Below are 23,820 nucleotides of genomic sequence, written 5' to 3'. Positions count from 1 at the left end.
GGGTTACAGAAAACGGAGGGTAAGTAACTGCTCCCCCAGCCAAACGATCAGCGAGCTCATTACCTGGGATACCCACATGGCCAGGGACCCATAGGAAGTCAATGGAACAAGCAGCACGGTGAATATCAGCGAGATGGTCATGGATGGCAGAGACCAAGGGATGGCGCGAAAAACACCGATCAATTGCAAGAAGGCCACTCATCGAGTCCGTACATAACAAAACGCGGTTGTGTGGGGATTGTTTAATAAAGGTAAGGGCCCGGGAAATTGCCATCAATTCCGCAGTAAACACCCCACATGGCAGCAGATGATTTTCCGTTCCAACAGAGGACGTGAAGGCATACCCAATATGATCAGCAGATTTAGAGCCATCAGTGTAAAGAACAACAGCATCCCGAAACTCCCATAAAATTTGGCGGAAAAAGGAACGGAACACCACCAGGGGGATGGAATCTTTCGGACCGCGGCAGAGATCCATCCGAATTCGAGGCCGAGGAACTAACCAAGGAGGGGTGGAGGGGAGGGAGCGAGGAAGACAGGACAAAGAAGGAAGCTGAAAATCACGGTAAAGAGACGCAAGGTGCAGCCCAACCAGTAAACCCGCCCGAGGGCGGGAGTCGGGTGGGCGACGTCCATGGTCTGGGAACAGGATAGAATAGGAAGGATGAGTGGGAGAAGAACGGATAGTGAGGGCATAAGACACCAGAAGCTGGGACCGCCGAACAGAAAGGGGGGGGGGGATACCAGCTTCAACCAGGAGACTATCAACAGGGCTAGTAGGGAAGGCACTGGTGGCCAAACGGATACCACGATGGTGGACTGGATCCAGCACGTGCAGTGTGGAAGGAGCAGCTAAACCATAAACTTGACAACCATAGTCCAAACGAGACAGAACTAGAGCACGATAAAGACAGAGGAGGAGGGAACGGTCCGCACCCCAAGAGGAGTGGGCAAGGAAGTGAAGGACATTGAGTTTACGGAAACATCCTACCTTCAGGAGTCTGATATGGGGCAGCCAAGTGAGCTTGTTGTTGAAAAGAAGACCCAGGAAACGAAACTGTGGAACCACAGGCAATCGTTGTGCAGCGAGATAGAGCTCTGGATCAGGGTGGATCGTAGTACGGCGACAAAAGTGGACCACCCGCAATTTTAAAGGAGAGAATTGAAACCCGTGTGAGAGGGTCCATGCAGAGGCACGCCGTATAGCCACCTGGAGCTGCCGTTCTGCAGATGCCATCAAGGAGGAACTAACCCAAATGCAGAAATCATCCACATACAGGGCAGGGGTGACCAAAGGACCGACAGATGCCACAAGTCCATCGGTAGCAATGAGGAAAAGAAGGACACTCAAGACAGAACCCTGTGGGATGCCCGTCTCCTGGGTCCGTGGAGAACTAAAAGCAGTACCAACTCTAACTCTGAATGACCGATGGATCAGAAACTGGCAGATAAAAATCGGGAGTGGGCCCCGAAGACCCCACTGATGAAGGGTTAGTAAGATGTGATGGCGTCAGGCCGTGTCACAGGCCTTGCGAAGGTCAAAAAACACAGCAACCAAATGGCGGCGCTGGGAAAAAGCCTGCCGAACTGCGGATTCCAAGCGAAGTAAATGATCGATTGGAGATCGTCCCTCTTGAAAGCCACACTGGTAAGGGGACAATAGATCCCGAGATTCGAGGACCCAAGTGAGCCGACGGGCTACCACCCGTTCAAGTAACTTACAAACAACATTGGTCAAACTAATTGGCCGATAGCTGTCAACAGATAGGGGGTCCTTACCAGGCTTAAGGACACGAACCACAATGCTATCCCTCCACTGAGAAGGGAAGTCACCCTGGAGCCAGATACGGTTAAACACCCGAAGAAGATGTTGCCGTTGTGGAGCACTGAGATGTTGAAGCAGTTGGTTATGAATGGAATCTGGGCCAGGGGCCGTATCATGAGAAGAAGATAGAGCAGAAAGAAATTCCCATTCAGTAAAAGGTTCGTTGTAAGATTCTGACTCACAAGTGGTGAAACATAAGGTGAGAGCTTCAGCCTGCTGTTTTTGATGAAGGAAAGCAGCTGGATAGGAGGCTGACGCTGATGCCACTGCAAAATGGGTCGCAAGATGTTCTGCGAGAACTAATGGGTCCGTACAAATGCCATCTGGGAGGTGAAGGCCTGGGAGGGTGGACTGCCGATGGCAACCTTGGAGAGAGCGAAGTGTAGCCCATACCCGTGACAGAGGGACAGTGCAACCAAGGTAAGAAACGAATCGTTCCCAACATATCCGCTTGCTCTGTTTGATTAAATAACGGGCTTTAGTGCGAAGGCGTTTAAAGGTAGTAAGGCTGGCTACGGATGGGTGCCTCTTAAAGTGTTGCAAAGCTCGACGGCAATCACGGATGGCAATGGCAATGGCAATGGCCGTACTCCACCACGGGACTTGCCGGCGACGAAATGGTCCAGATGAGCGCGGGACAGCAAGGTTAGCAGCGCGAACAATCGTGTCAGACACGTCACGTAGGACTTCATCAATACAACCTGACAAAGAGGGAGAAAACTCGACCTGTGCAGTGTATAGAGGCCAATCGGCGCGGTGGAAAGACCAACGAGGTAACCTGTCAATCGGGGAGCAGGAAGGGAGCGTGATAATCAACGGGAAATGGTCACTATCACAAAGGTCGTCGTGTGGCGACCAGTGTAATGAAGGGAGGAGAGAGTGAAAAGAAAGAGAAAGATCAATGGCAGAAAAGGTACCATGACCAGCACTGAAATGAGTAGGGGAGCCATCATTAAGAAGGCACAGGTTGTGGTCTGCAATAAATTGGTCTATAAGAAGACCTCGTCTAGATGGAAAGGCACTGCCCCACAAAGGATGATGAGCATTAAAATCCCCAAGGAGGAGGAATGGAGGAGGAAGTTGCTGAAGAAGGGCGGTTAAGGCAGCAGGTGTAAGAGTCCTGTCAGGAGGGAGATAAAGATTGCAAACTGTGACTGCAGAGTCTAAGTGGACCCTAACAGCAACCGCTTCCAATGTAGTTTGGAGAGGAATCCACGTGCTAGCAATGTCTGTACGGACCAACGTAAAAACACCACCAGAAGCCCGCAAGGGTCCGACCCGATTTCGACAGAAAACACGGAACCCACGGAGGGTCGGTGAGTGAGCATCAGTAAAATGAGATTCCTGGAGAACCACACAAGCTGCAGAGTAGGACGAAAGAAGGGATTTCAATTCCGGAAGGTGACGATAGTATCCATTACAATTCCATTGGAGAACCACAGAACGATGGTTTAAATGAGGGCTGAACACGCTAAATCCAGTCATACCGCCGGGTCCCCACCCATCACCGACAAGGATGGGGCGACATCCATGAACGACAGGTCAGAATCCGGTTGTGAAGTCGGGGAAGGGACCTCCGGTGACACCAGAGGCTCTTTGTCCCGGGACTTATGTTTCTTCTTCTTTTCAGGCTGAGATCGAGGAGGGCTGTATGGCATAAAGGAGCCAGCTGCAGCAAGATCAGGAACAGAAAGAGACCGGGCGACCTGGGGGCCGACAGACCGCTGCTCTCGCGGGCGCCGCGCGGCAGCAGACCTTTGACCTGGAAGGTGCCGGGAAGGGGCATCCCGGGAGAGGCGCCCTTGACCGGCAGACGCCGAAGGAGTGGGACACTTCTCCGGCTGGGGAGGGGGAGCAGCGCCCAGAGGAGAAGGTGTGGGAGCCGCAGGGCAGAGGGGGAGGAGAGGGGTCCAGGATGGGGGTAAGGAAGGGGGAGGAAGGGGTGAAGATGTAACCAAGGTGTAACTAGATGTCATGGACACAGGGTGCAGTCGTGCATATTTCTTACGGGCCTCTGTGTAGCTTAAACGATCGAGGGACTTATACTCCTGTATCTTTTTTTCTTTCTTATATACTGGGCAATCGGGTGAACGTGGAGAATGACTACCATGACAATTTACACATACAGGAGGGGGAACACAGGGACTCCCCTCATGGAGTGGACGTCCACAGTCACCACAGAGAGGGTCCTGGGAACAGCGAGAAGACATGTGGCCAAAACGCAAGCACTTAAAACACCTCATAGGAGGTGGGATGTACGGCTTCACATCACAGCGATAGACCATAATCTTAACTTTCTCAGGAAGGGTATCCCCTTCAAAGGCCAGGATAAAGGCACCAGTATCAATACGATTATCTTTAGGACCCTTCTGAACACGCCGAACAAAGTGAACACCCCGCCGTCCGAGATTGTCCCGAAGTTCCTCATCAGTTTGAAGGATGAGGTCCCTGTGAAAAATCACATCTTGTACCATATTTAGTGACTGGTGAGGGGTAATGGACACAGGAATTGTGCCAAGATGGGTACAGGCACGAAGGGCCGCAGATTGGGCAGCTGAAGCAGTTTTTATCAGCAACGAACCCGACCGCATCTTGCTCAGGGAGTCCACTTCGCCAAACTTGTCTTCAATGTGTTCCACAAAGAATAAAGGTTTGACACTGGTGAAAGTATCTCCATCAGTCCTAGTGCAAACTAGATAACGGGGGAAAGGTTTTGCCCCTAGATGACGGGCCTGACCCTCTTCCCAGGGGGTAGCCATGGAAGGGAAGGCCGAAGGGGCAAGAGAAGCAGCACTTGAGGAATCAGTTCCACGCAGAGAGACGGCCGCAGAAGAACGGCCAGAGTTTTGGACCCGTATGCGTTTCATCTGCATAGCGTCCGCCCTGATACCACCCACTCCGATCAGGGGCTCTCCTCACGGGTGCCACCCAGCCACAGCAAGGGCCGTCTGGCACGGCAGCCATTGCCGGGAGTTCCGATGCTCCAGGATGACGAGCAACCACTCCAAGGCATGCATGAGGAGGTCACAGCTCAGGTATCAGAAGTGTGATCCCTGTGTGTTCAGGGGGCTGAACCAAAAGGGTACATAGCGACCCACCACACGGGCTGGCTACCGTGCTGGCTATACACCCTAGCATCAGACAACGACGTGAAAGAAAAGGTGGAATGTACTAGGAGGGCGCACGTCAGAGACACTAGGTAAGGTGCTCTTCCCCAAATGGCTCACACTACGGAGGAGAAATTTTGTAATGGAGGTCAAACCCCAGAGTGGGGCCAAGGAATGCCAAAAGGAGGAGATGATTACACAACAAAGCCGGAGTGTAAAACCAACAGAACCAGGAGGATAGCGGGGGCCAACATAAGCAAGGACACCAATAGAGGGAGAGGAGAGGGCGAGGGGAAAGGAGCATGGAGGGGAAAGGAGGGGAAGGGAAAGGAAATGCAGTCCGGGAGAGAAAGAAGGCTGCGATGGCTCGGGGCCCCGTGCTCGCCACGCACGTATCCACAAAAGAGTTGTGGACCCCCTGGGGGGTCCGTAGCAAGTGCCAAAAGCAGACTCCAGGAGGTAACAGAGAACAGGGACGAGCCCCATACTGACAACCAAAGGAATCATCAAAGAATAAGGCATAGGATGGGTGGCCATACATGGCAGACAAATTGCATGCATACCTGCTGAGGATAAAGTCATGGCAGTAGGACAGTGGTAGTTCAGCAGATTCAGCATACAGACTCTCAACCGGCCTGGTGTAAAAGGCACCTGTGGCCAAACAGATACCATGATGGTGGATAGTGTTGAGACGGCATAAGAGGGATGGGTGTGCTAACGCATAAACAAAGCACCCATAGTCGAGTTTCGAACGGACAAGGGATCGGTACGAATGGAGGAGGGTGGTTCAATCAGTACACCAGGAAGTACCATTGAGGACACACAGGACATTGAGGAACCGCGTACAGTGGGCTGCCAGTTATGACACATCGGAGGACCAAGAGAGTTTCCTATCGAGCATGAGTCCCTGGAATTTTGTAGTTTCAGTGAACAGAAGGGCAACAGGCTCAAGATGTAAAGATGGTGGGAGAAACCACTCGCGTCGCCAGAAATTCATACAGATTGTTTTGTCAGTGGAAAAACGAAAGCCATCATCGATGCTCCAGGAGTAAAGACAATCAAGACACCAATGAAGACACCCCCCAGTAAGACAGGTCTGTGGAGAACTGCAATAGATGGTAAAATTGTGAACAAAAAGGGAGCCGGAGATGCCCAGCGGGAGACAGGCCATTATACGGTTAATGGCAAGAGCAAGGAGGACGACACTCAGAATGGTAGCCTGAGGCACACCATTTTGCTGGATAAAGGCGTCCAACAAGGCAGAACCCACATGCACCCTGAAAACTCAGCCTTTTAAAAATTGCTGAAGGAAACAGGGCAAGTGGCCACGGAAGCCCGACATGTGAAGAGTACGGAGGATATTGGTTCTCCAGCAGGTGTCGTATGCCTTCTTCAAATCGAAAACCACGACCACAGTCTGAGATTGCTGGAGAAAACCATTTATGACATGGGTGGACAAAGTAACAAGATGGTCAATTGCAGTACACTGTGCTCAAAGTCCACACTGTGCATTCGTCGGTAAATTGCAAGACTCGAGCCACCATACCAGCCAAGCATGAATCATATGTTCCATCACCTTGCAAATGCAGCTGGTAAGAGAGATGGCGCAGTAGCTAGAAGGAAGGTTTTTGTCCTTATCGGGCTTAGGTATGGGTATGACGGTGGCTTCACACCAAAGCCCAGGTAATGTGCCCTCTGCTCAGATGCGGTTGTGCGTGTTAAGCAGAAAGTGATTGCCTGCAAGAGAAAGGTGCTGCAACATCTGAATGTGGACAGCGTCTGGCCCTGGGCCAAAGGATCGGGATAAACTGAGAGCATGATCTAGCTCCCTCATAGTAAAGGCGACATTGTAGCACTCATGGTTCGGAGAAGAGAAAGGTATCGCCTGAGCCGCCTCCGCTCGTTTCTGATGGGGGAAGGCAAGGTGATAGTGGGAAGAGCTTGAAACTTCCGCAAAATGGTGGCCCAAGGTGTTGGAGATAGCAATAAGGTCCACGATAACATCGCCTGCTACAGTGAGGCTGGAAATTGGGGAATGGATCTTGGTCCCACAGAGCCATTGGAGGTTGGCCCACACGGCAGAGGAAGGGATGGAACTGTTAAAAGAACAAGTGAATGAAATCTATCTAGCTCATTTGCTATCCTGAAGAACATGATGACACTTTGCACACATCTGTTTATAACTAATGCAGTTTGCCATCGTAGGATGATGGTTAAAAAGGCAGATAGCATGTCTCCGGGCACGAATTGCATCTCGGCATGCTTCAGTCCACCAAGGGACTGGGACATGACGTGGTAAAGGGAAAGTGCGAGAAGTGGAATGTTTTGCAGCAGTAAGGATAAAGTTGGTGAGATATTTCACCTGGTCATCACAACTGGGGAAACCTTGTTCTTCAAAGGTCGCCAGGGAAGAGTAAAGCTGCCAGTCAGCCTTAGTAAGCTGCAATTTGGGCATGCACATGGATGGTGTAGGAGTCAGCAAGCGGAGAGCACATGGGAAATGGTCGCTCGAGTAGGTGTCAGAAAGAACCGACCACTTAAAACGATAGGCAACCTGGGCAGTGCAAAAGGATAAGTCCAAATGGGAATAGGTGTGTAAGGAGTTGGAAAGGAAAATGGGTGCTCCAGCAATAAAGAAGAAGAGGTTGAGTTCATTAAGAAGGTCAGCCAAGAGGGCACCTCTCTGACAGGTCCTGGGAGAACCCCAAAGTGGATAATGCGCATTAAAGTCACCAAGTAGCCAAAATGGGGGAGGTAGTTGCCCAATAAGCTGAAGGTAGTCTGCCCTGGTGACATCGAATGATGGAGGGACATAAATGGTACAGAGGAAAAAGTCAGGTGGGGAAGGAAAAGACGAACTGCAACAGTTTGAAGACAGGTAGTCATCCGTATAAGCAGCATTACGCCCCCGTGAGGTGGAATGCCGACCTCAGGGGAAGATCAAAACAAATCAGTAAGTAATGTGAAAGCTCAAAGCAGTCATGAGGGCGCAATTTCATTTCCTGAAGGCAGAGTACAAGGGGATGCTGTGATGCTAAAAGCTGCCATAAATCCTCTTTGTGGGACCAAAGGCCTCGAACGTTCCATTGGAGGACAGTCATGAGGAGGAAGAGATGTAAGGGTGTCAACTTGGTGGCCACCGAGTGAAAGCCAGTGTAGAGTCGCTACTACAGGGCACAGAAGCAGGAGGATCCTGCTCCATGGGGGTCCACAGAAGCATCAGCTTGCTTGTGCAGTCAGTCTGTTGAGTCAAACGCTGAAAAACGGTTGGTGTGCACACCAACGATACAGAGGCTGGCCAGGCTAAGGTATCATGTGGTGACACTGTCGAAGAGGATCTACGAGTTGGTGAAGGAGAAGACCGTTTGTCTTCGGTGAACTACTTCGAGTTACAGTTAGAGGAAGACTCGGATGTTGTTTGGCTGGAGGGACGGAGGAAGTCTACACGGGAGTACTACTCCTGTCCTTTCCGGCCTACCAGTTGTGTACCTGGTGGTTTTGCCCCTTGAGGCGAGAGTTGGACGGGTTGTTGCACAGGTGAACGGAGAGATGGCAATGCTACCTTGACACTGGGCGATTTCACAGCCTCAGAGCTGAATTTGAGGTCACATGTCTGTGTGGCCATGTCCTTCATGGAGTGAGGGGTAACAAGAACAGAACTATAGGTGCCAGACGGGGGAACACAGAGTTTGCGACTAGCCGAGGCCAAGATATGGGCCACGCAACAAGCGAAAACAATGCTGCAAAGTGGATACACGTCCTGGCACTGCGTGTATTTCTGTTCCATATTTGCCATGAGTATCAAGTGCAACACATCCTGGGAAAAATAATGCCTGTACTTCCCTGAAGAAGTTTGGCGCACAGTTTTCTGAACATAACATAACATAACATGGGTCATCCATGCATCCTAGCAACAAGAAGTTAGTGGCAAGCAAGGTGGTGTGGCCAGGTATCCCGAAGGTTTGCCAAGCTTTGGCACAGTCTTACCTCAATTGCCAGAGCAGCAAAGTCGGCTGACATGCCTTCACACCGGTTGTGCATTTTCCAATGCTGAAAGCAAGATTTTTGCACAAACACGTGGATGTAGTAGAACTGTTACACTATTCTGATGGTCACCGCCGTTACTGTAGTGGATCATTTTACAAGGCTACGCCCATACTAGTCATCTCCACAGATGCAGTTACAAAGGCATTGTTGCTTACATGTTTTTTTTAGGTTTGGCATTCCTCAAACCATTACAACTGGCTACAGACACCAGCCCGAGTCACAGCTGTTCAAGAAGCTTCTTCAACTATGTGCATGTAATCATCTTTGCACCACTAGTAAACATCCCACCAATAATGAAATGGTCGAGTGGCTACATCACATACTAAAGGCAGCACTGATGTGTTAGTCATCAACATGGACAGGCACCTTGCCAGTGGTATTGGTAGGACTGCACATTGCCTGCCAGCCCATCTGGTCTACAGTGGGCAGCTGCATGTGCCAGGTGAACTCGCTGCACCATCACCACTTCAGCTGACCATTCCAGAAGCAGTCACTGAGTTTGCAAGGCAATTCAGCTACCTGTCAGGCAAAGAAAGAGAATTTCATCCACAGAGACCTGCCTACAACATCACATATCTAGCTCAGAGATGATACCGTGCAACCACTGTTACATCCCCCATATACTGGTCCCTATAGAGTGCTTTCTAAAGAAAAGAACACCTTCAAGACTGCCTTGAATGGCAAGCACAAAACAAGAGTCCACTGAGCATTAAAACTCATCTACCTCTACGAGAAGGAACCTCTGCAGTACTGTCCTGTCATTTTTCCACTGGCACACACCAAACTTTCAATGCTAAGTGACACTGCACCCTCCCACAAGATGCCAGAAGGACTACATTATTCCACAGCTACCGCTCCCTTCCCCCCCAATCAAACAACACGAGGACTGGTGTCTGCCCCAATATCCCAATTTTCCTGGACTGTGCAATGGTGGTTGGGGGGAGGGGGGGCTGGTTCATCAGTTACTCTGCAAGTAGCTGGCACAAGAGACAAAAGACGAATCATTGGCTTAGCAAAGAGTATTGATTATCGATCTAGAGTTTTGTTTATTGTTCTTTGTATTTATATTGGTTATGACATGGTGTGTAATAAAGTTATGTGCTGCATAATCGACGTGTCTGCAATTTAGGTGGGAAATATTTCTGGTCATCAAATTACCCATAACCCTATCAGTCTTCCACTTTAATTTTTTCTGTATTTTACTTCTGTATTACCCAATCCACTTTTGTCAACATATACCCCAAGATATTTAATTTTTTCTACCTGTGTCAAACTGCATTTTCTTTGATGTATACTTCAAATCTAATGTCACCATTCACTACCAGATATTTGGTTTTCATTACACTCATGTATAGCCCCCATCTGTTACATTCCTAACATCAACACTGTATCAAAAACTCAAGATCATATTTGTCTTGTGCTAGACTGGCTTGATCATCAGAAAAACTTAACAAAAATGCATGTATATCATTAGCAATGATTCTCATTCCTCCACAACTTTCTTCCAGCTTTTGAGAGCCATTTCTATACAAACCTAACAAGATGGGTGACATATTGCAACCTTGTCTCAGCCCTTTTATGACGTTAACAGGTTCTGATAACTTTGACCCTCTTTTAATCTGTACTTCATTATCCCTGTACTCTCATGTTTATTAACAAAATTATCATGAATGTTATGAAAGACAATACCAGCAAGCCATGCTGCGAAGCAGCCTCCATGACTGGATAGTGTGGTAATTAACTTTTACCAGATATGATATCAAGATTGTCAGCATGAATTACAACTTCAAAGTAAAAGTTAGTTTACTGAACAAACATGAAAGACACATAGAGTCAAACTGAATGCATTAGCAGAGTGTGCTCCTATTTATACAGAGAAGGTTCTAGCAATTTACAGCAACAAAGCATTTTGAAAACCCTGTAATGACACCACGCAATATACACACACAAGCCGAAACATTATGACCACCTGCTTACTAGCTTGTTGGTCCATCTTTGGAACAAAATACATCACTGGTTCTGCATATCAGGGATATATCAATTTGTTGGTAGGTCTGTGGAGATATGTGGCATTAGACGTCTGTGCACAGGTCATGTAATTTGCATAAATAATGGACTGCTGATTTATGTATGTGGTGATGGTCGCAAACAGTGACCCAGATGAGTTCCATAGGATTTACAATCAGACAAATTTGGTTGCCATGACATCAACATAAGTTCATTATAATGCTCCTCAAACAATTGTAGCATGGTTCTGGCTCCAAGACATGGACAATTATATTGCTGAAAGATGACATCACCGCCAGGGAAGACATCAAGCATGGAGGGAGGTAGGTGGTTACCAGCTGTCAGTATAGCTTTGATTACTACCACAGGTCCCAGGCAAGCACAAGTGAATGTCTCCATAATATAATATTGCTCCCACCAGCCTGTGTCTGTGCACCTGCAACACACTGCACGTTTCGAGCCGCCGTTCACCTCGATAAAGGTGTTTGTGGAGAAGACCGTTGACCTAGTGTAGCAAAAATGTGATTCACCTGAAGACCCGACAAGTTTCCATAGACTGATGATCAAATGCTGAAGGTTCCATGCCCAGTGCAATCATAATTGATGATGTGAACACATAGTGGCAGTCTGTTGCAGAGCTCCTTGTTCTACAATGTACAATGAACAGTGAGCTCCGAAACACTTGTGCATGGACCAGTACATTCTCTGAAGAGTCGTGGACATCCAACGATTTAGTCTCTAGTGGTAGTTTCACTTCTTGCAGAGGCCCACAATAGTTCAATTGTTCACACGATCTGCGTAATAATAATCTGCCCTTTGTCAAAGTTGCTTATCTCAATGGATTTCCCCATTTGCAACCGATATCTTCGCTAGGGTGATACCCGGTCCGTGTCTACTCCACTTACATACTTTTGTTACTGAGTCATGAGCCCAAAATGCCATCAGATGACATTCAATGTTGCGGTGAGCAGTGGCAGGGTTGCCCCAAGTTTCCCCAAGTGAAATTCCCTGATATTTCCCTGATTTCCAGACAAGTTCTAGCATTTTTCCCAGACAAATTTTGAGATTGATTAACTGATTGAGAGGGTTTATGGGACCAAACGGCGAAGTCATCAGTTCCGCAATTCCAAAGATACTCACAGAAGGAAGAGGGTCTACTAAAAGTGGATGGATCCAGTCAGGGGAGTCAAACTATAAAACAAGGAAGTTATAACACACACAGTAAATGGCATAAAATGTTAGGCAAAATCTAAAAACTGGAAAAAAGAGAGATCTTTCCATGGGAGAGTGGTCATAGGGTCCCAGACTAAGAAAATATGAAAAGAGGTTCCAACCACAACCACCCTGCCCCTGCTTCAGGAGTAAAGCAAAACCTCATATCTGGAAACAACCATTTTCACGGAGGAAACTGAAAACCAGTTCAATCATCCACAAATTGTCTGCTATTATTAAAATTAAGGAAGACTATACTTAGCACAAAGGGCCAAAAGAAGGGGACATTCCACCAATGTCGGATACTGTCAGTCTGGCTCCACAACCATATTATGTGGGTGGTTCATTACACAGTAGGAAACAATGGATGAGCCTGGTATGACCAATGCATAGATGGGCTAAAGCAGTGGACTACTCCTGAAAGGACCAGAAGGAAGAGCACCGAAGCACAGTAGTCTCCTTGATTGTGCGGAGTTCACTGTTGAGAGCAGCACCACACCAGATGTCATTCCACTTTTGGCCAAAGAGAGATTGGACATAGATCTGTATATCTGCAGCTGGAGTTATGAAAGGGAATGGAGGGTGATTATCAGCTTCTCTAGCCAAATGGTCAGCCAGTTCATTCCCTGGGATACCCACATGACTTGGGACCCATAGAAAGAAAACTGAGCAGGCGGCAGGGCCAGAGGAGGACAGAAGGTCATGAGTAGCAGAGCCAAAGGAGGATAAGAGTAGCAGGCTGCTCATTGAGTCGGTACATATTGAAACACTTGGAGGGACGCTTGAGTAACAAAATGGAGGGTCCTGGTAACAGCTAGCAGCTCTGCTGTGAACATACTACATGATTCTGACAAACTGTGTTCTAAGCTAGTAGAAGACGTAAAAGCATATCCCACTTTATCTATCGCCTTAGAACCATCGTGCAGAAGATGATAGCAAGGATAGAATGTACAAGACACCAGAAGACCATAGGGACCCCAGAAAAGGTTGGTCCTAATCCATGGTCTAGGCACCATCCAAGAAAGTGAGTGGAGATGGAGATCCCGACAGAGGAAAGTGAGACACATTCCAACCAGCAATCCCACCAGTGGGCAGTCATCAGGAGGGAGATGTCCCTCAGTTGTAAAGAAGACATGGTATGCGGGATGGTCAGGGAATCTCCGAATGTCATTTGCATAAGAAACCAGGAGTCGGCTTCATTGTATTTGTACAGTGGGAATCCCTGCTTCTGTGAGGAGTCTGTCAAAGCGACTAATGCAAAAGGTACCAGTAGCCAGTCGCACCCCACAATGGAGAATGGGATCAAGTATTTTCAGAGTGGAAGGAGTCACTTAGCCATAAGCGTGGCTTCCATATTCTAGTCTGGACGAGATCAGAGCGTACGGTAAAGATGGAGAAGAGTAGCATGGTCTGCACCCCGAGATGTGTGGACCAGGAGGTGAAGAGCATTAAGCTTCTGCATGCTTGTAGTCTTTAAGTGGTGAATGTGTGGCAATCATATCAGCTTTTTATCAAAAATAAGGCCCAATAAACGGGACTGTGCTGCAATATCAAGGAGCTGGTCACCTAAATAAAGTTCTGGTTCAGGGATACTGTGGGTCAATGACAAAAATGCATTTGGAAGGAGAAAACGGGAAGCCATGGGAGACAGCCCACACAGAGGTACGTTGGATGGTGCTTTGGGACCGGCACTCAGCAGATGGTACCTAGTGGGAGCTGCACCAAATGCAAAAATCGTTGACATAAAATGCCAGATTTAACTGATGGCCAACAGAGGTTTTTTTTTTTTTTTTTTTTGCGCAAAACTGCTATGGTCATTAGTGCCCGGTCCGTGACTTAGGAAACAGTAAAAAACGAAAATGGAAACCAGCAGAAATGGGAACGAATCTCAAAAAAAATTGAAGAAACTAAAAGCAGAAGGAAAGCTTAAAAATCCACTACAGAAAGGGGTTGGTTGTCCTCAACAAAAACTTCAAATGACTGACGTCATCTCACTGGCACTAATAAACTCGAGAACGCGATCGGCCGACCGCGTGTCATCTGCTAAAATGGACGATATATCAGGTGACAGCTGTAGATGGGCGCGTAATGGAGTAAAATAGGGGCACTCAATTAAAAGGTGTCTTACCATCCACAGTTGAGAGCAGTGGGGACAGAGTGGGGGAGGATCGCCGCTTAAAAGATGTCGATGGCTAAAAAGACAGTGCCCTATCCGGAGTCTAGTTAAAATTACCTCCTCCCGACGACGCGTTCGGGAGGAAGAGGTCCAAGCACAGGGAAGAGCTTTCACGTCCCGCAATTTATTACGGGGAAGTGTCGACCAATGTGCGTGCCATAAAAGAACAACACGACGACATAAAACGCTCCGTAGATCGGCGAAGGGAATCGATCGAATAGCTGACCGAAGAAGAGAGACTGCAGCCTTGGCCGCTATATCGGCCGCCTCATTTCCACAGATACCAACGTGTCCTGGGAGCCAGAGGAATGCCACCGAGACGCCCCCCAGGTGGAGCAAGCGCAGACAGTCCTGAATCCGGTGGACCAGAGGGTGGACAGGGTAGAGAGCTTGGAGACTGAGGAGAGAGCTGAGAGAATCTGAACAGATAACATACTGTATCCGCTGATGGCGGCGGATGTATTGGACAGCCTGGAGAGCAGCGTAAAGCTCCGCAGTATAAACCGAACACTGGTCGGGAAGCCGAAATCGATTTGGGGTGTCGCCAACAATATAGGCACTCCCTACACCTAACGATGTTTTCGAGCCATCAGTGTAAATAAATGTGGCTTCCTTCATTTGTACACATAGAGCAGCAAATGCCCAACGATAAACAAGTGAAGGGGTACCCTCCTTGGGAAATTGACAAAGGTCACGGAGCAGGCAGATCCGGGGACGGAGCCAAGGCGGTGCTGTACCCCAAGTTGTCAAGAAGGTTTTAGGAAAGCGGAAGGAAAGAGAATGGAGCAGTTGACGGAAGCGGACTCCCGGTGGTAGTAGGGAGGAAGGGCGGCCTGCATACCCTGCATCCAAGGAGGCATCGAAAAAAATGTCATGGGCTGGATTAGCAGGCATGGAAGACAGATGGCTAGCATAACGACTCAGAAGGACTGCTCGCCAATTGGACAGCGGAGGTTCAGCAGTCTCAGCATAAAGGCTTTCCACAGGGCTGGTGTAAAAAGCTCCAGACACTAAATGTAATCCACGGTGGTGGATAGAGTGGAGACGCCGAAGAATAGACGGCCGAGCAGAGGAGTAGACTATGCTTCCATAGCCCAATTTCGAGCACACTAAGGCGCGATAGAGGTGGAGAAGGACCACTCGGTCCACTCCCCAGGAGGTACCATTCATTCAGGACACGGAGGGTGTTGAGGGATCACAGACAGCGAGCCGAAAGATAGGAAACGTGGGAGGACCAGCACAGTTTTCTGTCGAACACAAGACCCAAGAATTTAGTGACGTCCGAAAACGGAAGGTTGACAGGTCCTAGATGTAAGGATGGTGGAAGAAACTCCTTACGTTGCCAAAAATTAACACAAACGGTCTTACTGGGAGAAAAACGGAAGCCGGTTTCGATGCTCCAAGAGTGGAGGCGATCGAGACATCCTTGAAGACGTCGTTCAAGAAGGCTGGTCCGTTGAGAGCTGTAGTAGATCGCAAAATCATCCACAAAGAGGGAGCCCGAGACATCAGGAAGGAGACAATCCATAATTGGATTTATGGCAATGGCAAACAGTACAACACTTAGCACGGAGCCCTGGGGTACCCCGTTTTCTTGGGAGAAAGTACGGGAGAGATTAGTGTTCACCCGCACTCTAAATAAGCTCTCTGCCATAAATTCGCGAAGAAAAAGGGGCAGCCGACCTCGAAAGCCCCAAGAGAACAGTGTGCGGACGATGCCTGTCCTCCAACAGGTATCGTACGCTCTCTCCAGATCAAAAAAGATTGCTACTGTTTGGCGTTTCCGGAGAAAATTGTTCATGATATAAGTGGAGAGAGCAACAAGATGGTCAACTGCAGAACGATGCTTTCGGAAACCGCATTGGGCAGGTGTTAAAAGACTGCGGGACTCCAGCCACCAAGCTAAACGGCAATTCACCATATGCTCCAAAACCTTACATACAATACTCGTGAGAGAAATGGGGCAATAGCTAGAGGGGAGATGTTTGTCCTTTCCAGGTTTCGGCACAGGAACGACGATAGCTTCCCGCCATCGTCTGGGAAAAGTACTGTCGGTCCAAATGCGATTATAAAGGTGAAGGAGGTAACGCAGACTATGGGTTGATAAATGCAGCAACATTTGAATGTGGATACCATCCGGTCCTGGGGCGGAGGAGCGAGAATAACAGAGTGCATGTTGGAGTTCCCGCATGGAGAAAACAGTATTATAGCTTTCGCGATTTTGAGAGGAGAAAGCAAGAGGTTGCACTTCCGCTGCACGTTTCTTCGGGAGAAACGCTGGCGGGTAATTTGAAGAGCTCGAAATCTCAGCAAAGTGTTGACCCAACGAGTTAGAAATTGCGACGGGGTCCACTAACGTATCACGCGCGACAGTGAGCCCAGAGACCGGGGAGAAACTAGGCGCGCCTGATAACCGTCGAATCCGACTCCAAACTTCCGAGGAGGGAGTGAAGGTGTTAAATGAGCTAATAAAGAATTTCCAGCTTGACTTCTTGCTATCGCGGATGACGCGACGGCATCGGGCACGGAACTGCTTATAGCGGATACAGTTGGCCAAAGTAGGATGGCGGCGGAAAACGCGAAGAGCACGTCGCCGCTCACGTATTGCGTCATGGCATGCCTCATTCCACCAAGGAACTAGGGGGCACCGGGGCAATTCAGAGGTGCGCGGTATTGAACGTTCCGCAGCTGTAAGAATAACGTCTGTAATATGTGTGACCTCATCATCGACACTAGGAAAGTGACTGTCATCGAATGTCGCTAGAGACGAAAAAAGTGTCCAATCGGCTTGGGCAAACTTCCAGCGTCGCGGGCACAGATATGGCAGTTGAGGCTGCAGTCTAAGGACACATGGAAAGTGGTCACTCAAGTGTGTATCATCAAGGGCGAACCATTCGAAGCACCGAGCTAGCAGAACAGGACCGACCGAAAGGTCCAAATGAGAGAAATTTGTCTGGGGGTAGACAAAAATGTAGGGACCCCAGTGTTGAGGCAAACTAGATCCGCTTGGTGGAAGATGTCTAGCAATAGTGAGCCACGTGGACAAGGATGTGGAGATCCCCAAAGCGGGTGGTGGGCATTGAAGTCCCCAACCAGCAAATAGGGGGGGGGGGGGGTGGAAGCTGACCAAGAAGATGAAGGAGATCAGCTAGTGCCATTGGTGTGGACAATGGAATGTATACAGTACAAAGAGAAAAGTTATACTCAGAAAGGGAAAGACGGACAGCGACAGCTTGGAAGGAAGTGTTTAAGGGGATTGGGTGATAATGGAGAGCATCATGGAGAAGAATCATGAGTCCTCCATGGGCTGGAGTGCCTTCAACAGAGGGGAAATCAAATCGGACGGACTGAAAATGGGGGAGAACGAAGCGGTCATGGGGACGCAGCTTTGTTTCCTGAAGACAGAAGATGACCGGCGAGTAGGATCGTAAGAGGATCGACATTTCATCCCGATTGGCTCGAATGCCGCGGATATTCCAATGGATAATGGACATAGGGTGAACAGAAAATGGAGGAATGTGACCAAGGTTGCCGTCAACTCAACGACTGCTCAGAGCTCGCGACCGACAGCATGGAATGGTATTCAGCCGAAGGCAGAAGATCCTGATCCATAGGTTGTTCTGGAGCAGCTCCTGCCACCAGCGATTGGCCAGTTGATCAGCCGCCAGCAGTGCGCCTCGGCGACACAGAAGACGGCCGAGGGCGATTTCCGCCAGATGATGCTGTAGATGAGACACGCCTTGGCGGAGAAGGAGATGAACTGGGTTTCTTATTAGCCTTCTTGGAAACATGATGTTTAGATGAAGGAGAAACCGATGGGTGTGAAGTTGGGGTACGTAAAATATCTTCACGAGTATGCTCTTTTTTCAAAGTCTTGGTGTCTGACTTTTGGGCTCGAGATTTAGCAGAACCCGATGAAGGGTGAGCCATAGAATGGGCAGGCGAAAATGGTGAGGCGATCTTTGCACTGGCCAATCTGACGACCGTGGCACTAAAGGTGAGGTCGCAAGTCTGCGTGGCCGCCTCCTTTGTTGGCCGAGGAGAAGCAAGGACAGTGCTGTATTTTCCTGTCTGAGGCATGGTGGGCTGTCGACTGGCGAATAATTTTCGAGCAGCAAAGGTCGACACCTTTTCCTTCACTCTGATTTCCTGGATGAGCTTTTCGTCTTTAAAACTGGGGCAATCTCGAGAGGAAGCGGCGTGGTCACCCATACAGTTGATACAACGAGGGGATGGAGGTGGACAAGCACCCTCATGGGCATCCTTGCCACACGTAACACATTTGGCTGGATTGGAACAGGACTGGCTGGTGTGATTGAACCACAGACACCGATAGCAACGCGTAGGGTTTGGGACGTAAGGGCGAACGGAAATTACCTCATAGCCTGCTTTGATTTTCGATGGGAGTTGAACTTTGTCAAATGTCAAGAAGACAGTGCGGGTTGGAATGATGTTCGTGTCAACCCTTTTCATAACTCTATGAACAGCCGTTACGCCCTGGTCAGACAGGTACTGCTGAATTTCTTCGTCAGACAATCCGTCGAGGGAGCGTGTATAAATGACTCCACGTGAGGAATTTAAAGTGCAGTGCGCTTCAACCCGGACAGGGAAGGTGTGGAGCAGTGAAGTATGCAGCAATTTTTGTGCCTGGAGGGCACTGACTGTTTCTAACAACAAGGTGCCATTCCGTAATCTGGAACAAGACTTTACAGGACCTGCAATTGTATCGTCACCTTTCTGAATAATGAAAGGGTTGACCGTGGAGAAGTCGTGACCTTCGTCAGACCGAGAAACAACAAGGAACTGTGGCAACGATGGAAGAACTGTCTGTGGCTGAGACTCAGTGAACTTACGCTTGTGAGCAGACATAGTGGAAGATGAGGAAACCATTGCAAAAGAATCCCCCATGATTACCAGCGTCTCCGATGGTGCGCTCCTCCCTTGTGGAGGCCCTCTCTGAGGGCACTCCCGCCCTGGGTGATTGTTCACACCTCAGGTCACACCTCCCAACAAACGGACGGAGGGACCAATCGGCACTTTCGGAAGGTATCAGCTCGGGTAATCACCCCTCTCTGGGCCTGGCCGTTACCAGAAGGTACGTACGTGTCCTACCTGTCTACCCGGGGCGGGGAATTACGCGTTACCCCCTCACCGGCTACGCACGAAAATGCGTGGGTCGGCCTTCAGACACGCACAGGGAGGAAGAAAGAGAAAGGGAAAAACAAAGAAAGGGAAAGGAAAGAAGAGAGGTCTCAAACGCCGCAGCGGAGAAAAGGGTAAAGAGAAGAGGTAAGGAAAAGAGAAGGACAAAGGAAGGATTAAGACATACAAGCAGAGAAGGCGAAGAATGCATTACATTGACGAGCGTCCGTCTCCGGACGTAGGCACAAACCATACTCCTAGAGGGGGAGAAAGGGAAGGAAAGAGCCAGAGGTGAGGGGAGGGGGGGCGAAGATGGGGGATAGGGAAGGATGCAGAAAAGGAAGGTATGCAGCCCGGAAAGGAAGGAGGGCCACATTAGCTCGGGGTCCCGTGCTCACTACGCATGTATCCACAAAAGAGTTGTGGACCCCCTGGCGGGGCCAACAGAAGTTACAAGCCCACTGATGGCAATGAGGGAGAGTGTGACACTTAAGAGCCGGTGGGATAGAACTCACAAATAAAAATCTGGAGAGGGCCGTGAAAGCCCCCATCATGGAGGATAACTAAAATGTGATGGTACCAAGAGGTGTCATATGCCATATGTAGGTCAAAGAAGACCCCGACAAGGCTCCAACGGTTAGTAAAAGCCTGTCAGATTGCAGTTTCCAATCTGACAAATGATCAGTTAGAGATCATCCTTCCCAGAAGCTTCACTGATACGGGGCAAAAGCCTCCACAATTTGAGTACCCAACACAATTGGAAGCTAACCATTCTCTCAAGCAGTTTATGAAGTACATTCATCAGGCTAGTTGGGTGGTAGTTGTCGAGAGACGTTGGGTTCTTCCCAGGCTTAAGAACGGGGATAATTATACTGTCTTGCCACTGCGAGGGAAAGCCACCCTTGAGCCAAATGCAGTTGAAGACCCTGAGTAGATAGTGTCTCTGTGTAATGTCCAAGTGTTGGATCATCTAGTTGTGGATCGAATCTGGGACTGTGGCCATGTCATGTGAAGAGGTAAGAGCGTGCAAGAATGCCCATTCAGTGAGGCTTTTATTGCAGGATTTATCTTGGTGAAGGTTGAAACAATTCTGTGTTTGTGCTTGGAGAAAGATAGCAGGATAGGAAGAGTACGACGATGCTGTCGCAAAGTGTGCTGCGAAGTGTTCGGCAAGGACCAATGGATCAGTAGACAGAGCATCTTGGAGGACAAGCCTCTGGACAGTAGACTGTGATTGGCAGCCCAGAAGATTACAGATCTTGAACCAAATGAAGAGCCATACATCTCCAGGGAGGAAACAGCCTCCCAGCATTCCCTTTTACTCTTCTTAATAAGGTAATGAGCCTTACCATGGAGACATTTAAAAACAAGGAGGGTGGTCTGTGAAGGATGTCATTTAAATCCTGGACAGCAACTGCTACATCCGTGATCCACCACAGTACAGGACTATGATGAGGGTGAACTGTGGATATGGAGACCGCAGTGCCAGTAGAATGAAAATTAGTGACAGAGATACCGTGCACGATTGCATCAATTTAATTCAAAAGAAAGGTGTCGAAGATGCCAGCTGGTCCTGTGGAATGCTCAATGTGGGGACCTGTCTGCCTGGCAGCAGCAGGGAAATGACAGAATAACCAGAAAGTGGTCACTGTCACAAAGATGACCATGAGGTGATCAATGTAGGCAAGCCACGAGAGCAGTGGAGGAGGTTGTGAGATCGATAGCAGTAAAGGTACCATTAGCAGCATTGATGTGGGTAGGGAATCAGTCATTGAGGAGACACAAATCAAAGTCTGTTTAATTTGGTCAAGTAGAAAATCCCTACCTGATGAAGTGGCACTCCGCCACACAGGGTGGTGTGCATTGAAGTCCTCAAGGAGAAGATACGGGGCCAGAGTTTCTGTATTAATGTAGATAGTTCAACATAAGGAAATGGCCTACCTGGAGGGAGGTAGACAATGCAGAGATTGCCACAGTCATCTCCAGGTTGGTATGAGGAGGGATACAGTCACTAATGACATCGGTGTGAACCAAAGTGCAGATCCCTCCAGACACTATCCCACAGCCAGCATGGCTCTAACAGAATGCCCAATAGCATGACATGTTGGAGAGTGCTCATCAAAAAAGTGCTTTTCTTTAAGAGCAAGACAGAACGAAGAGTAGGAGGAAACAAGGCATTTTATTTCCGGGTGGTGAAAGTCCAGGAAGGCCAAGGGGAGGTCATGTCACTTGGTCGGTGGTTGTCACTAATGAGGATGGGGTGCCATCCATAAAAACTGGGTCTTGATTCGGGATGAGGTGGTGAGATTGAAGTCCCCCAGAAAGCTGGGGAAGCCTCATCCTTTGACTTGCGCTACTGCTGCTTCTTCTCCCTTGGAGGGAGGAAGGAGATGATATCAGCGAGGGAATAGATGGCAATGATATTGGGATCAGACAGAGAGTGAGTGGCTTTGGGGCCCTCTGAGTGCGGGTCTATCCTCTGGCTTGAGGTTGCAAGCTTCCTGTCCTGAGAACGCCAGGGAGGGGTGTTGCACGATAGAGCGCCATCCCTAGCAGGAGCCAGAGAAGAGGATGTCTTCCCTGGCGGCGGCGGAGGAGGAGTAGTTCCTGGATGGGGGGGGGGGGGGGGGGGGGGAGGAAAGGAACAGTCAAGGGTGAGGTGAGGTGAGGTGAGGAACGGAAAGGAAAGAGGGCAAGATGGGGGTAAGGGAGAGGGGTGACAAGGGGCAGATGTAACTGAGGCACAGGTAGGGGGAGGTTTACAAGGTGAAGTCTGTCAAACATCTTCCGGTCCTCAATGTAGGTGAGATGGTCAAGGATTTTTATTTCCTAATTTTTTTTTCCTTCATATGTTGTTGTTGTTGTGGTCTTCAGTCCTGAGACTGGTTTGATGCAGCTCTCCATGCTACCCTATCCTGTGCAAGTTTCTTCATCTCCCAGTACCTACTGCAACCTACATCCTTCTGAATCTGCTTGATGTATTCACCTCTTGGTCTCCCTCTACGATTTTTACCCTCCACGCTCCCCTCCAATGCTAAATTTGTGATCCCTTGATGCCTCAGAACATGTCCTACCAACCGGTCCCTTCTTCTAGTCAAGTTGTGCCACAAACTCCTCTTCTCCCCAATTCTATTCAATACCTCCTCATTAGTTATGTGATCTACCCATCTAATCTTCAGCATTCTTCTGTAGCACCACATTTCGAAAGCTTCTATTCTCTTCCTGTCCAAACTATTCATCGTCCATTTTTCACTTCCATATATGGCTACACTCCATACAAATACTTTCAGAAACGACTTCCTGACATTTAAATCTATACTCGATGTTAAAAAATTTCTCTTCTTCAGAAATGCTTTCCTTGCCATTGCCAGCCTACATTTTATATCTTCTCTACTTCGATCATCATCAGTTATTTTGCTCCCCAAATAGCAAACCTCCTTTACTACTTTAAGTGTCTCATTTCCTAATCTAATTCCCTCAACATCACCCGACTTAATTTGACTACATTCCATTATCCTTGTTTTGCTTTTGTTGATGTTCATCTTACATCCTCCTTTCAAGACACTGTCCATTCCGTTCAACTTCTCTTCCAAGTCCTTTACTGTCTCTGACAGAATTACAATGTCATCAGCGAACCTCAACGTTTTTATTTCTTCTCCATGGATTTTAATACCTACTCTGAATTTTTCTTTTGTTTCCTTTACTGCTTGCTCAATATACAGATTGAATAACATCGGGGAGAGGCTGCACCCTGTCTCACTCCCTTCCCAACCGCTGCTTCCCTTTCATGCCCCTCGACTCTTATAACTGCCATCTGGTTTCTGTACAAATTGTAAATAGCCTTTCGCTCCCTGTATTTTACCCCTGCCACCTTTAGAATTTGGAAGAGAGTATTCCAGTCAACATTGTCAAAAGCTTTCTCTAAGTCTACAAATGCTAGAAACATAGGTTTTCCTTTCCTTAATCTTTCTTCTAAGATAAGTTGTAAGATCAGTATTGCCTCACGTGTTCCACTATTTCACCGGAATCCAAACTGATCTTCCCCGATGTCGGCTTCTACCAGTTTTTCCATTCGTCTGTAAAGAATTCGTGTTAGTATTTTGCAGCTGTGACTTATCAAACTGATAGTTCGGTAATTTTCACATCTGTCAACACCTGCTTTCTTTGGGATTGGAATTATTATATTCTTCTTGAAGTCTGAGGGTATTTCGCCTGTCTCATACATCTTCCTCACCAGATGGTAGAGTTTTGTCAGGACTGGCTCTCCCAAGGCCGTCAGTAGTTCTAATGGAATGTTGTCTACT

General features: G+C 48.5%; 1 protein-coding gene across 4 annotated transcripts in view; it reads right to left on the bottom strand.

Moving 5' to 3' along the window:
• Positions 1 to 23,820, bottom strand: part of LOC126259806 (DENN domain-containing protein 1A-like) — a 289,351-nt gene that overhangs the window by 208,026 nt on the left and 57,505 nt on the right. Inside the window, exon 1 of one of the 4 annotated variants that reach the window (XM_049956837.1) lies at positions 9,346 to 9,498. The exons of the other annotated variants lie outside the window; for them this stretch is intronic. Coding sequence (XP_049812794.1) covers positions 9,346 to 9,414 — 69 coding nt within the window. The 5' untranslated portion in view covers positions 9,415 to 9,498. Of the gene's footprint in view, positions 1 to 9,345; positions 9,499 to 23,820 lie in introns of those variants that run through there. 4 annotated transcript variants of the gene reach the window in all.

The sequence above is a fragment of the Schistocerca nitens genome, chromosome 5 (genome assembly GCF_023898315.1).
Source record: "Schistocerca nitens isolate TAMUIC-IGC-003100 chromosome 5, iqSchNite1.1, whole genome shotgun sequence".
In the NCBI taxonomy this organism is placed as follows: domain Eukaryota; kingdom Metazoa; phylum Arthropoda; class Insecta; order Orthoptera; family Acrididae; genus Schistocerca; species Schistocerca nitens.
This window is presented reverse-complemented; position numbering and strand designations above follow the sequence as displayed.